The 19,238-nt window shown below is 35.1% G+C and overlaps 1 protein-coding gene across 1 annotated transcript; it reads right to left on the bottom strand.

Moving 5' to 3' along the window:
- Positions 1–1,093: 1,093 nt before the first annotated feature.
- Positions 1,094–19,238, bottom strand: LOC136041057 (uncharacterized). Its single transcript, XM_065725601.1, has 3 exons — positions 18,990–19,238; positions 17,908–18,146; positions 1,094–2,112 (listed from the first exon to the last, which is right to left on the bottom strand). The coding sequence occupies exons 1-3, from the start codon at positions 19,168–19,170 to the stop codon at positions 1,132–1,134; spliced, it is 1,401 nt and encodes a 466-aa protein (XP_065581673.1). The 5' UTR covers positions 19,171–19,238; the 3' UTR covers positions 1,094–1,131.

Raw genomic sequence — 19,238 nt, 5'->3', positions numbered from 1 at the left:
GATGCAATATCCTATGATCGGAACAGTGAATTAAGATGAAAACTCCTCGGAAGGGCGATGGGGGCTGCAAAACCAAACAGAAACACACTAAGCACATCCAGGCTGTCTGAAGGCTGTCTGTCGGGTATCCCAGGAATAGCTAGGGATATTGCGTGAGAAAAGAAAATGCATCAATGAAAACGTTAATGAATGCAAAATTGCAGTGACTTTCAGGAATGAATCCAGCGTGTTCAGCGTGTATAAATTTATCAATCTGCATTTCATTAGTTCTTTTCCACCACCTCGGTTATTACGATTATCTCTTTCCTTTTTTTTTTTTTTTTTTTTTTTTTTTTTTTTTTTTTTTTTTTTTTTTTTTTTTTTTTTTTTTTTTTTTTTTTTTTTTGATGTTACGATAAATAAAAACTCAGGGTTAAAGATATAAAAAAACACAGTTTCAGGCATACACAAATGACCGTCATGTCTTTAAAAGGCATAGAGAAAATAAACCTTTTTCTGTTTGTAGTAGTTTCTATTCATTCTATACGGGATTGGGTTATATATTTTAACTTGTATTCACTTGGATTTCATATGGCTATTGATAGTTCGTTCTACCTTTGAATGACTATTTGGATTTATTTCTTCTAGTCTTAGGCTTAATGTAGCACTTTACTTTACTCTGAAAACCTCTTTGGCGGAGAAATTTTTTTAGGTTAATATGTGAAGGATTTGCATTTCAATTGGCATTTTTTAAATTATAGAAGCCTTGCCTTTAGGTTGTTACGATATTTTTTTTCCACTTTTTAATGGAAAATTTTGAAGATATCCTACTGATTAAGACATAAAGCTTGAGAAACTGAATTCGATACAACACAGGACTATGATGTCGTGAACGGCGCAAAAGGCGGTAAAGCGTCCCCTTGAATGGTTTCGTTCCTTAAACCATAACACTAAACCTTAGCATTTATTATCTAATAAGCCATCTTCCCAGATCCCTTTGATTATCATTTCATATGATTAAGCTGAAAAATAGGGCATAAAATGCTCTTTACTAAGTCACAAAGTTACATAAACTATGATAAAAATCTCGCTTTCTTAAAGTTTAAATAAACAGTCAATCCAAGTGCAATGTATTCAAAAAAAGATACGGTATCAAACAAATAAGTTGTCTTCGTAGTTCAATTTGTTTATTTCACCCTTAACGGTTTTAATAACTTTTAATGTATTAGATTTTTCTGAACCCTCTTCATCGACTAGAAAACCAGAAAACTGCTGTAAATAATCAGGTGAAGACATCATGATCCCTTGAAACACCACAGGCAATCCTAGTTCTGTCTTCAGTTTCTGAATATTAATATTCGGATGAATATGTTTTAAAATTATGAAATCAAAGTTCTTTTTCAATAAATTTTTAGAAAGAAAAAAACTAGACTTAGGTGATGGACATGCATCACCGATACGACTATCGGTCGAATAGATAGTCGAATCTATAAGACAGTACGAATGACGACAGTTCCAGTCAGCACAATTTCTAACTACACAATCCCGGGTAGTATTATAAGTAGAAGAACAAGGAATTGAAACAGAGAAAAGTAGCAATTTAAAATGTGATCGAATATCAGCTATTTTATTCGCATGGATTAGATCTATTTCACTTTCACTATTTAGTGCTATATTAATTCCGATCAATCCAGGCATGGCCTCCATTTTTTCAAGGTGTTCCATCGTTTCCACGAATTTATTCCGTGGGATGTCAAGTATGATAGAAATATTGACAGAAAATGAAATATCCTGAATATCCTTGATGTTTTTTATCGTAGTTTCTAAGCTACCTGTAGATTGAGGAATTTCGATGACTGCAACTCTCCCTCCTGCTGATTTAATGTTCCATAGTTGTCCGTACAATTTTAATCTAGAGAGTCTGAACTTTTCCAGCTTTATGTCCTCCGCCTTTCCGACTCGAGATCCTGATAGATATACCCATTGACCATTGCGGCAGAATTTGCCATCTACTATACCAACAAAGGATCCGCTACAGCCTACTCGTCGGTATGTATTTCCAAGATTGGTGTCAAAAGTTTTTAGTTCCTCTTCTATATCCGCCTTTTCAGCAGTTAGATTCTGCCTGAGCTCCTAAAAAAAATAGTAAACATTATTTTGAGCAATATGTCTTGTTTCTATACTGTCAAGAATAGTAACTACACACCTATCAAAAGTTTTAATGACATATTATTCATAATACGTAGCCGCTAAAGCGTCACTAAAGGCAAATTAGAAAATAAATAAATAAAGACATACTAAAGTGACAAAAGCTTGACAAGACAATTCTGTCTCGTTGCAATGATGTCAAGAGCAATAGATGTATGTTTATCAAGAATTGTAGAACAAGAAAGTTCATAATTCCATCGCATCATCTCATATTCTCTACATTTTTTTTTAATTCCGAAAGTGCTAATGCAAATAGAAAAAAGTTAAATCTGGTGCACCTTCTTTTGATTTATAAACTTTCACTTTGGAATAAACATTCAAGTTACGAGGAAATACCGATCAGTAATCAGGAAGAGCAGATCAGCCATCCAACCAATCCAAAAGTCAGTCACATCACTGGTGACCAGGCCAATGCTCGTACAACAGCTGCCTTCTGTTATGTCTTCTTTTTTCTCTTTTTCTTCTTTCTCTTTTTGTCTTCTTTTTTCTCTTTTTTATTAAGTTCTTATTTTTCCTCTATTTATATTCTTTTGTTAACATTTAAGTTTTTTCTTTCATTTAAATTTATGGTTTTCACTCCACCTATACTGTAACGTATACTTGACGAGTTAACAATTAGATCCATTCATTCAATCATAATAGTTAACTATTAACGGCTTACTAAAGGCACTTCGGGTCTCCTTATATCGTTCAATGGGGAGATGGCGTTTACCCTTCTGGAAAATGCCTGTGCGGAAAACCCCCCTCCAAAAAATACCCTTTTCGAAAAATACCTCCCCAGGGAAAATACCCTCCCCCCGGAAGAAATTACCCAAAAATCTCAGTCATCCCCTTTGCAATTCCAGTGGGCTTTCCCAGTAGGCAGAGCTCGTATAATATATAAATAATCTCAGCTGCCCAAATGCTTGAAAGTCCGATGGACTTGGTCAGTCACAAATCTTAGAAAACATCTTGTTTAAGGTCTCCCATTGCCTTCAAATGGTTCATTTAACTGATAGACTATTGGAATTATTCTTATTCTCTGCCTATCTACCTTAGTTCTGCCATCGGATTGATGGATGATAGACTGTCTATCAAAAAGTGAAATTACATCATTATCATACAGTTCTGATAAAAAAAAAATTATGCCAGCTTTGCCTCTCACTCAGACTAACTGTCCTGGTTTTTTTTCCGTGGAGGGAGGAGGGAATTATCTATGGGGGTATTTTACGGGGGGAATTTCTTCCATTGGTAAATAGTTTACCTGGACTCTTTTATTTGTTATTTATTTTTTGTTCTCCTCATTCCTTTATCGCCAGGAAGCTCGTATTGAACCATGGATTATAGAATATTGCGGCAAGAGAAAACCATCCGAATGGAATAATTATGCTCTAGTTGACTGCCCTTTTTAAGTTAATAAAAAAAACTGTAATAAAATGTAATAATAAAAGTTTCTTTTTTTAACTGAAAGTAAGAACCATTATTAAAACTAAAAACTAACAGAAATTATTCCGTTAATGCTGCCCCCTCCTCAATACTTTGCTATTTACGCTAAAGCTGTTAGCGCTTGAAACGGCTCTTGTGTTTCAGTAGCCGTTCTTAAAAATTAAGTTTTTTTAACTGAAAGTAAGGAGCGACATTAAAACTTAAAACGAACAGAAATTACTTCGTATATGAAAGGGACTACTTCCTCATCAACGCCCCGCTCTTTAAGCTAAAGTTTGACTCTTTCTCTCAACTCTTCTTTTTAAAAAAGTAAAAAACTTTAGCGTAAAGAGCGGGGCGTTGATGAGGAAGCAGCCCCTTTCATATACGAAGTAATTTCTGTTTGTTCTAAGTTTTAATGTCGCTCCTTACTTTCAGTTAAAAAAAACTTTTTTTTATTTAATTTCTGAACGTTTTTGAATCAATGCATATTTTGATTTTGGCTCTCCGTAGGGGGATAATTAAAACGAATTTTGCATATTTATTTGTTTTTGGCTAAATGGCTTTCTCATAATTTTGATGGAATGATTTTGAGAAAAAAAGAGCGGGGGAGGAAGCCTAGTTGCCCTCCGATTTTTTGGTTAATTAAAAAGGCAACTAGAACTTTTAATTTTTTACGAATCTTTTTATTAGTAAAAGACATACGTAACTTATAAATTAGCTTACGTAAAGAACTTTTGTATTCTCATGTTTTTATTAGAGATATGAGGGGGTTCGCCCCCTCGTCAGTACCTCGCTCTTTGTACTAAAGCTTAAATGTTGTCCCAATTCATTAAGAATGACCCCTCAATCGCAAAAGCCGTAGAATAAATACTTGAAATGACTAAAAATTATTCAGCGTAAAGAGCGAGGTATTAGGAGGAGATGAGCCCCTCATATGGATAATAATTTCTGTTCGTTTCAAGTTTTAATGCTGCTCCTTACTTCCAGCTGAAAAAAACTTTTTCATATTTATTTTTTCATTTTTTTTAAATAATGCTAGTAAATCCTGCGATCCCTTCATGGAAATTTTCTTCTCCCATGACAGATTCCTCGATGAAAAGTTCCCCCAACATACCCCCCTCCTCTCAACCCCTCCCCCCAAACAAACAATCTTCCTGAAAACGTCTGTACACTTTCCAATAGCCATTACTATATGTAAGCCCTGGTCAAAGTTTGTAACTTGTAGCCCCTCCCACGGGGACTGTGGGGGAGTAAGTCGTCCCCAAAGACATAGTTATAAGGTTTTTCAACTACGCTGAATAAAATGGCTATCTCAGAATTTTGATCCGTTGACTTTGGGAAAACACTTAGCGTGGGAGGGGGCCTAGGTGCCCTCCAATTTTTTTGGTCACTTAAAAAGGACTCTAGAACTTTTTATTTCCGTTAAAATGAGCCCTCTTGCATTCTAGGACAACTGGGCCGATACGATCACCCCTGGGAAAAACAAAAAAAAACAAACAAAACAAACAAACAAATAAACACGCATCCGTGATTTGTCTTCTGGCAAAAAATACAAAATTCCACATTTTTATAGATAGGAGGTTGAAACTTCTACAGTAGGGTTCTCCGATACGTTGAATCTGATGGTGTGATTTTCGTTAAGCTGAAATGACTTTTAAAGGGGTGTTTTCCCCTATTTTTTAAAATAACGCAAATTTTCTCAGGCTCATAACTTTTGATGAGTAAGACTAAACTTGATGAAACTTATATGTTTAAAGTCAGCATTAAAATTATATTCTTTTGATGTAGCTATTGGTATCAAAATTCCATTTTCTAAAGTTTTGGTTACTATTGAGCCTGTCGCTCCTTACTACAGTTCGTTACCACGAACTGTTTGATACTGGAATAGCTCCACTGGATCGTATTGTCGGTAAAAGTATTCTTTATTTAGCGCATTCTGCTTTTCTACGTACACTTTCACCACCCCTGCAGCGATTTTTTCAAAGTGCACCCCCCTCCCGTCAAATTCACTCCAGGCGGTTCCATCTCTGCTGAAACTCCCCTCTCCTTAATATTTATTGTGGACGATTCAGCTCGAAAATTTTCCTTAGAGTACTTTCATTTGAAAAAGACGTCAATTACCTAAGTGATTTCTCGATCATTCCAAAAAACCCCTTCCTTAGAAATTTTCCCTGAAATCAAAACACACGGAAAAGAACCTCTGGATAATTCCTAGGGAACATTTCCACATACAAAATTGAGTTAGTAAAGAGAATGTAAGACAATTAAAAATAATTTCGCATAGGAATTCTGTCAAATCCCCACAGAGTAAAATTTACCCTGGAAATTTCCCGTCCCCGAGGAAGATTCTCCCTTTGGAAATCCACCCGAAACAAGAAATCAACCCACCTCCAAACACTGTCTGTATACTTCCCAATAAAAAAAAATACCATATGTGGACAATAGGAAATTTCATAGCTCTCCCACGGATTGTGGGTGTCATTTTACCCCTACAGACATAGTTATTTGATCTTTCGGCTGTATTGAACAAAATGGCTAACTAAAAAATTCGTTCAGATAACTTTGGGGAAAAATGGTCATGGGAGGGCATTTGCTCTCCAATCTGTTTGGTCATTATAAAAAGGAAACTAGAACTTTTAATTTCTAGGACCTTCTTCTGATATTCCAGGACCTTTATTTCGTAACGGTCACCCTTTGGATAAAACACCCATCCTTGAATTGTATTGGGTGTTTTCCCCTCCCGCTTAAAAAAATCGGATAAATTTTCCCATGCTCGTAGCTTTTGATGGATAACACTAAACTTGATGAATATTATATACTTGGAAACAACATAATAAGCTGATTCTTTTGATGTATTAATTGATATCAAAATTCCGTGATTTAGAGTTTCGGTTACTATTGAGCCGAGTCACTCCTTAGTTACAGTTCGTTACCACGAGCTGTTTGATTAAGTTATAACCAATTTTGTCCAAAAATTTGATTTTAAAGAAAAATAAAAAGCAATATCAGTCTCGTTTGAGAGTTCATACTGAAAACACCTTTACTGGATATAATCCCATTAAAAAGTAAGACAAAATTGTGGTTCCCTACGGATTTTTCATAAACGGACTTAGATTGCACAACAAGTTCAACCAGAATCCTTTCAATTGAAGCTATAACAAACCTGTATGGCAAGTTATCTTTACGAACTTATTTTTGCCTTTGAATAGTGAATATTGACTCTTAAACAGGTACGCCTTTCAATTTTCAGTAGCTAGTAATTACCATCAAGATGACAGAAACAGCAGAAGTCCTGCTACAGATTAAAAAAAAAATTAAGTGAAATGTCACTAGAGCTTAAAAAACTTAATCCCCTGTGCGAAAATGTACAAAAATTATCTGTGGAATTTTCTTCAATCTCGAACAAGAAAATTTGCGAAGTGGAAAAAGGTCGGAAAATTCCGACCTTTTGCAGAAGTTCGTGAACTAAAAATGGAAGCTGCAAAGAATAAAAATATAATGGATAGATTTGAGGCGGATCAAAAAGGCGTAATGTGATACTCTACAATTTTGACCCAAAGATAAGAGGTTTTAGTCTAAAAGAGGAAATTCTTAGATGTTTAAATGAAATTATAAGAGGCGCCATGTTTATGCAGACAGATATCAAAGATGTTTTTCGTTTACCTTCAAACCAGAAAGTCAGACCAGTCGTAATTAAATTAGCATCTATGGATTTGAAAACATGTCAATTTGCTTCAACGGTACTTTTCAAAAGGTTTCATTTGTCACTATCCCCAGACTACACTTCTTCAGATTTATTGGCGCGCAGTAAGTTGATACCAATTTTGAAAGCCGTGCGTACGGAAGGCCATTTACACGCAAACCTGAGGGGTGTGAGACATATCGTGGGGGATAATATTTTTGCATATGATAGTGAATAGGGTAAAATGAAAGAAATTGATCGAGAACAACGAAAAATTATAGCACTAGAGCAGTGGTCTCAACCTCTTTTTCCCCATGGACCCCTTTTCCCCTCTTTTTATCTTGGTGGACCCCTTCATAGCTATTGGAGATACGAATAATTTTTTATTCTTCACTAATATAAATTTTAAGGTTTTAATTATCAAACAAATAGCATATGATTAAACTTTATTTTTAAATGAAAACTAATCTAATACAAATAAAACATTCTAATATAATAATAATAATTACTATTATTATTGCAATTATTGTGATAATAACTACAATATTACAAATTTCTACAAGTTTCTTCGATTGGCAAGCAACTAAAGCTCATGGAGAGTAGAGCTCCTCAGGAAGTTTAATTCACTCCAACATTATTTATGTAAACTGGATTAAAAAAAGCAGTTGAAATTAAGTGTATGATTTAAAAAAGAAGGAAACTGCATGTTTATTGAATGAGATCCCTGTGGTTGATGCTTCTCGACAAGTTTCTTTATATTTGGTTCTATCGATGTTAATGATAATTTATCACCTCTTTTCACAATGTCAAGTCTATTGCGAGCTTTTGATAAAATTTGATAAATACGGCTAATTCCCGCTTCAACAAGATAAGATGTAGGAAAAGCAATAACGTAGAACTGCGCTTTATCCCAGAGCAAAGGGTACTTTGTAGCAACATCATTTGTTTTCCATATATTGTACTTTCCATCTTTGAATTTTGCACATATTATTCCATCACTTTATAATTCGATGAGGGGCCCTTGTAAAGATAATTCTATATGGGCAACATTAACTTCGAAGGGAATTGATACCTAAATCGGTATATCCATTCCGAGTAGGTCACTAAACTGATTCAAAATAATGTAAATTACAGTAGAAATTGAATTCTTAAAAATAAAGAGCATTCTGAGTTGGTTTTCTTCATGGACCCCCAAAATATCATTGTGGATCCCCAATTTGTTGTGTTTTGCCTGTGGACCCCCGGAAATATTACATGGACCCTTAGGGTCCATGTGGACCCCGGTTGAGAAACACTGCATTAGAGGAAATGAGAACCCACGATCACAAGAATTTAGACTTAAATCGTAATATGCAGAGGGACAATGAAGTAATAAACAATATAAATTTACTCAGTAAAGATGGATCAATATCAGTCAAGCATGGGACAGTTATTGAAGTTCAGACAGAAAAGTGTACGCGTGATGAGATGGCTAGCTCCCACAATGATTTTCCTGAACCTGTGACATTTTACGCTCGTGCAAATTAGAGTAATCAAATGATTTCGCGTGAGAGAAGTGGATTCGCAATTTCTACTACTAGTGGTCAGAGTTTTTGAAGCGCTGTTTCTGTATTTAGTGTAGGAGAGGGGGACCAACCCACTGTTGTTGGTGGGCAGTATCATACCCCCGTTAGCCAAGAACCGGTGGTGGATTTTGCTGAGCAGAGTGTAAGACAGGGCAAAAGAAATAGCAAGAACGTTAGCTCTTTGGAACGGGATAAAGGCGTGAAAAGAAATGCTTGTGAAAGGGAGGCTATTCAGGATTATGAATCATTGGCGCCTCGCCAAATAGTGAAAGTCCCGGTCTTTTATCAGGAGTATCCTGCTGTCGGGGATTTAGTAGTGCCTAGTAACCTTTCAAAATTACCTGAATAGGGAATACAGGGGCTAAGTGAATCGTGTTTACGTTTTGTAGTTAGGAATTTTTCAAGGTTATAGGCCTAGTAGGGTAAAGCTAGAAAATCTATTAGAGTCAAATACCTCAGCCGGTTGTGAAAGTTTGGATGTTGTTTGCCTTGTTGATACGTGGCATTATCTAGATCATTTTTCGTCATGTGAAGATTTTGATGTTTTTGAGTGTAGGAGAAAAGTTTCGGCAAATGGTAGATACTATGGAGGAGTTTTGGTGCTTGTAAGGAAGGGTGTATTTAATTTATATTGTAAGCTAGAAAGCGAGTCTGAAAATTTATTGAGGTTATTATTATCAGTTAAAAATGTTAACCTTGTTGTATGTGTTGCTTATTTGCCTGGTAACCGAGTCAAACGGTGACTAACTTTTACCGAGTCAAACGCACTTTTCAGGTCTAAAAAGGCTGCAAATAGCTAACCCTTTTTTCCTCGAGCATATTTCCTTCTCAGAATATCTAAACTAAAAATATGTTCAACAGTGCTGAATGTTGTTCTGAATCCCGCTTGCCTCAGGCTAAGTATTTCCTTTTTATCTAATCAGTCTCTTTGCCTAAATTCCATTACTTTACAAAACAATTTACTTACCACATTTCTCATAAAGATATACCTAAAGTTTTCACGTAACATCCTACTACCTTTCTTAAAAAGAGGCACTGCTACCGAAGTGTCCCATGAGCGAGGCCAACAAGCTTTCTCCACTATAAACGAGAAAATTGCGGCCAACATGGGTATCAAAGTTGTCCTTCCTAACCTAAGGGCCTTTGTAGATAGCCCATCTATTCCTGGACACGAATTACCATTCATCTTTATCAACCGTTCCCAAATTTTTTGTTGTGATACAGGCCTAATTAAATCATAGTCATTCTGTCTTAAAGGATATGTTGCCGTCCCTAAAATAATTTGGCCACGTCTCAACTGGTGGGACATCCCCTCTTGTTCCCGGGCCCTGGATTGAACATTTAACTACCGACCAGAACTCTCTAGGGCTATTCACACAATAAACTCTCTTACTTTGCTAATTAATCTTTACCTGCCTCTCTCTTCTTATTAACGCTTTTAACCCTATTATAATCTGACCTTACTTTCCTATATTCAGCTATCCTGCACAAATTCATTTCCTGATTCAAAGGGTCAGTTGCTTTAAGCAGCCTGAAAACCTTAATCACCTCTTTTCTGCCTACATACCTCATCGAAAAAACCCTCATCTTTTCTGGTCGGATGTTTCCTATCCTGAGATAAAGGCTTGATTCTCTCATAAATTTTATCTGTAATTTTCAAAACACCTTGATCCAATTCAGCTGGTTTTGAAAAATTCAAAATCTAATGACAATCATTCTGTAATTCATCACTTTCTAGTTCCATTTTCACCAAATGTTCTTTCTCCTTTCCAATCCAAATTGGTTTACGGATCCTTTCCTCAGACGTAGACATTCCCTTTACCCTTTCGGAGCGTCGAATACCAACTCTCAGCTTAATACTAACTGGCAAATAGTCAAATCTGGCCAACTCTAAGACCCTGAGGTCCACTATCCGAGGCCAGAGAGATAAACTACATAAAATATAATCAATTAAACTTGGGCTAAATCCATTATAACACGTAAGATCACCAACACCAGAATGTACTCCCAGCCTTCCATTCATAATTAATAACCCTTCCTTTTTACAAAAATTCAATAAATTACTTCCCCATCTTTTTGTTTTCGAGTAGTATCCTTACTTTTCTTAATAGGGAAGACATGCTCACAATCATTCAGTGTTGATAGGGTGATAGTTGAGTGTCGAGAGTATTAACAGTGCTGCAACGGATTATTATTGTTATGTTTTAATTTTTTATTTGAATAAATTGAATTGAATTGATTTAAGTTGGGAGTAATGTCTAAATTAGTCTGGGGTAATATCTATATTAGTCAGGGGTAATGTCTATATTAGTCGGGGGTAATGTCTATATTAGTCGGGGGTAATGTCTATATTAGTCGGGGTAATGTCTTTATTAGTTGGGGGCAATGTTTATATTAGTCGGGGGCGTTAAATTTGAATTGAATTGATTGTATTGATAGTGTTACATTTTATAGTTTGAGTGTCGATAGTATTGATAGTGCTCAAACAGATTGTCAAATATGCTTTCAAAATTCCCCTAAAAATTCTCTGAAAGGGTCACCTATATACCCTTTGTCTTCTTAGAAAGTAAAGTTCAAACATACCTACCTTTCTCAATAACATATACTTTATGTAAACAATGAACGAATTACCTAACTTACAGCCTTAGGACTGTCAGGAGGTTGACATCCCCAATACTGGATCTTTCAATAATGCTGAACCTAATAGCTGTCTTAAAATTTCGATCGGATATGTTTTGTGGACTGAGAGGTTTGGGAGGGGAAGCTAAAGTCCCTCCATCCACTTTTGACTCTTAAAAAGAGCCCCAAAACTTTTGACTTCTAATCAAATGAGGTCCATCCGATTCAAAGCTTATGCAACTACACGCCCCAATAAAACCCATGGGCTTTGGCGGATTGAATCCACCATACAGACCTTGTTATGTGGTTTGTAGCTGTGTTGGCCTCAGGTGGCTTGTTGCTGCGGTTAGTTATTATTGGTAGTAGTAGTAGCAAAAGGGGCACAAGTCATTTCAATTTTCAATCGAATGAGCCTTTTTCGAAGTTTCTACGACAACGAATGGTCATCTCAAAATTTTTTAAGTTGCATTTAGAGAAAACACGAGGTGTGGAAGGGGGGAAGGGGGTATCGACCCTCCGATTACTCTGAATCTTAAAAAGGGTAGTAGAATCTTAAAAAGGGAACTAGAACTTCTAATTACCAATCCAATGAGCCCCCTTCGAAGTTTATACTATCACCCTTTCTATGTAGTAATCTTCTTTACTATTAACTACATTTTACATTTTTAAAATCTTCGCGTATGTGCTGAGTTGCTCGTGTAGGGTTGTTGCTAAATTGCCTCTTTTGCTTAGATTAGATTGAATATGCTCACTTCAAGACACTTCATTTTGTCAGAGATAAGTTTCACTAAATTAAAAAAAAAAAACGTAATTTAATGTTTTCAAAAGAGATTTTTGTTGACTCAGAATTCCAAGAAAATAGCCATTTTCCATCCATATAGCCTTTACATTGAATGCATAAATCATCGTATGTGACAAGTACCTTGGCAATACATTCTCTTGTTTAATCTTTTTTTTTTGCAATGTCACTAGAAAAACCTTTTAGCTGTTTATGCCAAATTTCTAAATGAGGTTTTTGCTTTTTAACAGCACTAAGCTTCTTACTCCCATCAAACAGTTCGTGATAGAAGAAAGTATATTATATAGTAAGAAATAGAAGAAAGTATAGAAGACGTGATAGAAGAAAGTATATATAGTAAACAGGAAGGGTGTGCGAAACCACAGGATGGCTGGCCCCCAACCCCCCATTGCACTTCCTGGCTGAAGGGCCAAGAAACGGAGATCAGCACCGCCGGTACGGACTGTAAAGTCTAATGCCGTATCCTTTACCTTTTTTTTTTATTACGAGCCACTAGTAATTAAATCTTTATAAAAAAGGAGATGCCTGATAACAAAATATACATGAATAAATAGAACCCAATTAATAAAATTAGTTAAGTTTAAAGTTTCATATCAAAAACTAAGACGCCTATTAAAATTTGTTTGATATTTTAAAAAGAAAGAAAACACCTTCTAACAGGAAAAGTAATTTTAATGGAAATCACACCATTGAACTCACCGTAGGGTGTGAAGATTTCAAGCTCCCCTCAAATTCCAACCCACCAAAACTTGGAAGGATGTTTATATATATATATATATATATATATATATAAATAAATAAATATATATTATGAAAAGAGAAATCACCAATGCAACAGCGCAAAAAAAAAAAAAAAAAAAAAAAAAAAAAAAAAAAAAAAAAAAAAAAAAAAAAAAAAAAAAAAAAAAAAAAAGAGACAGAAGGAGAAAAGGAAGACTGTTTTCCTAAATTAGTAATTAATATAGACCAGCATGTGAATGAGGCCTTAACCCTACTCATCCATACAATCACATAGGTCAAACAGCATAGCCATACACAATCAACCATAAAGAATAATCCATGGACAGGCAGTCATGTCGTCAATAAGTATAAGTCGTCATTTACCGAACAATAGAAACAATAAAGACAAATAATTCAGAGGCAACAACCCAACACAAGGGCTCATCAGGAGAATACACTTGCCTATAGGGTTTTGCATATATATATATATATATATATATATATATATATATATATATATATATATATATATATATATATATATATATATATATATATATATATATATATATATATATATCAGATATTGATGAAATTTGATGTTTGGAACGATATCGTGTCTCAGAGCTCTTATTTTAAATTCCGACCAGATTTGGTGACATTGGGAGGGAGTTGAGGGGGGAACCTAAAATCTTGGAAAAAGCTTAGAGTGGAGGAATCGGGATGGAACTTGGTGGGAAAAATAAGAACAAGTCCTAGATACGTGATTGACATAATTGGAACGGCTCCGCTCTCTTTGGGGTTGTTGGGGCGGGGGAGGGTGAATTCTGAAAAATTAGAAAAAATGAGATATTTTTAACTGACAAACGGGTGATCGGATCTCAATGAAATTTGATATTTAGAAGGATATCGTGTCTCAGAGCTCTTAGTTTAAATCACGACCGGATCTGATGACATTGGGAGAGTTTGGAGGAACCTTAAATCTTGGAAAACGCCTAGAGTGAAGGGATCGGGATGAAACTTGGTGGGAAAAATAAGCAGAAGTCCTAGATAAGTGATTGACATAATCAGAACCAATCCACTCTATTGGGGGGAGTTTCGGGGGGGAAGGGTTAATTCAGAAAAATTAGAAAAAAGGACGTATTTTTAACTTACGAAGGAGTGATAGGATCTTAATGAAACATCATATTTAGAAGGACCTTGTAACTCAGATCTCTTATTTTAAATCCCAACCGGATCCAGCGTCATTAGGGGGGGCAGTTGGGGGAACCGGAAATAAAAATTAAAAAAACAAGTCCAAATTACGTGACTTCCGTAACCGGACCGGATCCACTCTCTTTCGCGGTGTTGGGGGGAGGGAATAATTCGGAAAAATTAGAAAAAAGAGGTATTTGTAACTTACGAACGGGTGATCAGATCTTAATGAAATTTGATATGTAGAAGGATCCTATGCCTAAATTCTGACCAGATCCTGTGACATTGGGGGGGGAGTTGGAGGGGGAAACCAGAATTCTTGGAGAACTTAAAAATTGGGGGTCTTTATTTTACGAATAGGTAATCCGATCTTAATGAAACTTTATATATAGAAGGATCTTATGTCTCAGATGCTCCATTTTCGACTCGAATCGGATCCGGGGGCATAGGAGGTTGGAGGGAGGAAACAGAAATCTTGGAAAACGTTAAGATTGGAGAGATAAGGATGAAACTTGATGCGAAGAATAAGCACAAGTTCTAGATACGTGATTGACATAATTGGAACGGATCTGTTCTCTTTGGAGGAGCTGGGGGGTGTTAATTTGGAAAAATTAGAAAAATTGAGGTATTTTTAACTTAAGAACGGGTGACTGGATCTTAATGAAATTTGATATTTAGAGGGAACGCATGTCTCAGAGCTCTTATTTCAAATCCTGACCAGATCTGTTGACACTGGGGGGAGTTGGAGGGGGAAACCAGAAATCTTGGAAAATGCTTTGAGTGGAGGAATCGGGATGAAACTTGGTGGGTAGAATAAGCAAAAGTTGTAGATACGTGATTGACACAACCATACTGAATTCGCTCCTTTTGGGGGAGTTAGGGGGTGGGGTTCAGTGCTTTGGCGAGTTTGGTGCTTCTGGACGTGCTAGGACGATGAAAATTGGTTGGCGTGTTAGGGAGCTGCACAAATTAAATTGATAAAGTCTTTTTCCCCGATTCAACCATCTGGGGGCAGGAGGGAGGGGAAAAATAGAAAAAATGAGGTAGTTATAACTTACGAGTGGGTAATCGGATCTTAATGAATTTTGATATTTAGAAGGACCTCGTGACTCAGAGCTCTTATTTTAAATCCCGACCGGCATTAAGCCTCTGATTTTCTTTTTAAATCAATCTATTAATTTTTAAATTTTTGCTAGCTCATACCATATGAGCTCTTGGCTCTTCTGGCCTCGTCACAAGTGCCATATGAGCTCTTAGTTCTTGTTGATACTAATAACTCGGTTGGCTGCATAAGAATTTTCAAGTTTGAATCACTTAGCTTTGTGTCAGGAAATGCCAGGATGTACCTCTTTTTTCTTTGACACAATCTTATGGCTGCTTATAGGCAGCATTAAATGGTCTACTTTCCCTCCTTATGAGCCTTCCTGTGGTTTTCTTGGACTATTTGTTACACACTATAATCCCTGAGATAAAAAAAATAGCACACATCCATGATCTTTTGTCCAAAAAAAAATAAATAAAAACATCCTTCAAAGTTTTGGTGGGTTGGAATTTGAGGGGAGCTTGAAATCTTCACACCCTACGGTGAGTTCAATGGTGTGATTTCCATTAAAATTACTTTTCCTGTTAGAAGGTGTTTTCTTTCTTTTTAAAATATCAGACAAATTCTAATAGGCGTCTGAGTTTTTGATACGGAACTTTAAACTTAACTAATTTTATTAATTGGGTTCTATTTACTCACGTATATTTTGTTATCAGGGATCTCTTTTTTTAAAAGATTTAATTACTAGTGGCTCGTAATGCTCCTTATGTACTTTCTTCTATCACGAACTGTTTGATGGGAGTGAGCAGCTTAGTGCTGTTAAAAGGCAAAAACCTCATTTAGAAATTTGGCATAAACAGCTAAAAGGTTTTTCTAGTGACATTGCAAAAAAAAAAATTAAACAAGAGAATGTTTTGCCAAGATACTTGTCTCATACGATGATTTATGCATTCAATGTAAAAGCCATATGGATGGAAAATGGCTATTTTCTGGGAATTCTGAGTCAACAAAAATCTCTTTTGAAAACTGTAAATTACGATTTTTTTTAATTTAGTGAAACTTATCTCTGACAAAATGAAGTGTCTTGAAGTGAGCATATTCAGTCTAATCTAAGCAAAAATAAGCAATTCAGCAACAACCCTACACGAGATAGAATAGGTAGAAAGGGTGATAGTATAAACTTCGAAGGTGGCTCATTGGATTGGTAATCAGAAGTTCTAGTACCCTTTTTAAGATTCTACTACCCTTTCCTAAGATTCAGAGTGATCGGAGGGTCGATACCCCCTTCCCCCCTCCACGCCTCTTGTTTTCTCAAAATGCAACTTAAAGAAATTTTGAGATGGCCATTCGTTGTCGTAGAAACTTCGAAAAAGGCTCATTCGATTGAAAATTGAAATGACTAGTGCCCTTTTTGCTACTACTACTACCAATAACAACTAACCGCAGCAACAAGCCACCTGAGGCCAGCACAGCTACAAACCACATAACAAGATCTTTAGGGTGGATTCAATCCCCCAAAGCCCATGCGCAAGGATTGTAAGATATGCCAAGGGCATATTTGGTTTTATTGGAGCGTGTAGTTGCATAAGCTTTGAATCGGATGGACCTCATTTGATTAGAAGTCGAAAGTTTTGGGGCTCTTTTTAAGAGTCAAAAGTGGATGGAGGGACTTTAGCTTCCCCTCCCAAGCCTCTCGGTCCCCAAGACATATCCGATCTAAATTTTAAAACAGCTATTAAGTTCAGCGTTATTGAAAGATCCAGTATTGGGGATCTCGACCTCCTCACAACCCTAAGGCTGTAAGTTAGGAAATTCGTTCATTGTTTACATAAAGTATATGTTATTGAGAAAGGTAAATATGTTTGAACTTTACTTTCTAAGAAGACAAAGGGTATACAGGTGACCCTGTCAGAGAATATTGAGGAAAATTTTGAAAGCATATTTAACCACAAAAAAAAAATAAACATATTTCGACACTATAGACACACCACTATCAATACTATCAACTATAACACTATCAATACTCCACTACAAATATAACGCTTTCAATACCATCTGTTTCAGCACTATCAATACTATCGACACTCAAACTATAAAATGTAACACTATCAATACAATCAATTCAATTCAAATTCAATGCCCCTGGCTAACATAGACATTACCCCCAACTAATATAGACATTACCCCCGACAAATATAAACATTACCACCGACTAATATAGACATTACCCCCGACAAATATAAACATTACCACTGACTAATTATAGGATATTACCCCAGACTAATTTAGACATTACCCCTAATTCAATTCAATTTAATTTATTTAAATAAAAAATTAAAACAAAACAACAATAATAATCCGTTTCAGCACTATCAATACTATCGACACTCAACTATCACACTATCAACACTAACAGCATATTTCACTACTAATTCGTACCTATATATTTTTTTTACTACTCCGCCTATTGATATGGTGTATTGTAGAAAAACTGTGGATTAAAATCCCTTTTCTTGTGCGTTTAGATAGGCTAATCATAAACCATATGTTCAAAAGCTGAATAAAGCCCGAGTTACCAATTTACGAACAAAACACATTTTTGGCCCTGTGTTGACTTTCTTTTTTTTTTCTCGAATTCAGCTCATCGTCTTAAGGAAAAATTATCATATTGTGGCTTTGGCGTACAACTTACCTTCAAATAAAGTAAATCTCCTTTATTTTCATCAAATGCATTTGATTCCATTAGACTTCTCGTCCTTGATAGGCTTTGCATCAAGATTTCATGTTCTTTTGTTATGACTTGAAGAAAAGCAGCACTAAATTTACTTCTAGTGTAGTTCTTTGATTTCACCCAATTGTAGAATTCATTCAACAATGGATCAAGAAATGAAACATTACCATTACCATTATTTGCACAAATACAAAGTTTATCTGAAATGAAGATTAGAACAACGAATTAGGCTTTATTAAGCGTAGGTATTATTATAATTTCTATAATATTTTAATATATTCTATAATATATAGAATATATATATTATATTATTTTATGTATTATAAATATATCATTAAACATATAAATATATTATATTATAAATAATATAATATTTTATTTTTATTGTATTTATATAATAGGATATATTTTAATTTCTTTTTAAAGTAAAATTAAGAGTTAAAGCAGTCAGAAATGAATTTTCTAAGAAATTTAGTAATGCAGAAGAGTAAAATTTATATATAGCAGATACAAAGTTTACTAGCAAAAATGAAAAATTTGAAACAGAAAAAAGCGGAAAACTTAAACTGGTTTTCACTGGTTTTTGTTACACTACAGAAATTATCAGCAATAATTAAAGGCACATCCGAGCAGAAAAGCTAAATTGATTTATATAAATATGCTGATGTCTAAAACAAATATACCTATGTTTCATCCTGGCCAAGGTCAAAGTTAGAGCCAGTCCCTACCTAAGAAAACAAAATACTCACCTGTCTCAAAAACTAAGGTCGGTATCTGCAAGTAAACCCCAATTCTCTTTAATCACTAGGATTTGGATTGATGGAAACACAATGATGAATCTAATCGTATATAGCCTGCACAATTTCGTTTAATTTGCTACCGACCCCACTCAAACCGTTATATATATATATATATATATATATATATATATATATATATATATATATATATATATATATATATATATATATATATATATATATATATATATATATATATATATATATATATATATATATATATATATAAGAAAAAGGCCTAACCTTCGTTGTCTTCAGCACTTGCTTCTGAATGGGCAAAATCATTTGTAGAGGTTTCCTCCCAAAATGGAGTGGTTTCAAAGTGTTGAGTTGCAGTGCTAATACTCTCTGACCTTGAATTCTCATTCAAAAGTACTATGACCAAGATAATTGGTTTCAAGGCTTTAACACTATTTCTCAACATTTCTATAACACTAAAATGCTGCTTCTAAGAAACTTGGGAGACGACAAATCTTCAAGAAACATGAATGT

Source organism: Artemia franciscana, chromosome 21, assembly GCF_032884065.1.
Source record: "Artemia franciscana chromosome 21, ASM3288406v1, whole genome shotgun sequence".
In the NCBI taxonomy this organism is placed as follows: domain Eukaryota; kingdom Metazoa; phylum Arthropoda; class Branchiopoda; order Anostraca; family Artemiidae; genus Artemia; species Artemia franciscana.
The sequence above is the reverse complement of the archived record's forward strand: the minus strand, read 5'-3'. Positions and strand labels throughout refer to the sequence as shown.

Excerpts from the sequence above, each read along its gene's own strand:
- LOC136041057 (XM_065725601.1), bottom strand. The coding sequence starts at position 19,170 with ATGTTGAGAAATAGTGTTAAAGCCTTGAAACCAATTATCTTGGTCATA. Across the intron at positions 18,147-18,989 it reads AAGTGCTGAAGACAACGAAG|ATAAACTTTGTATTTGTGCA; the intron begins GTTAGGCCTTTT and ends TCTTCATTTCAG. Across the intron at positions 2,113-17,907 it reads GAGATTTACTTTATTTGAAG|GAGCTCAGGCAGAATCTAAC; the intron begins GTAAGTTGTACG and ends TATTTTTTTTAG.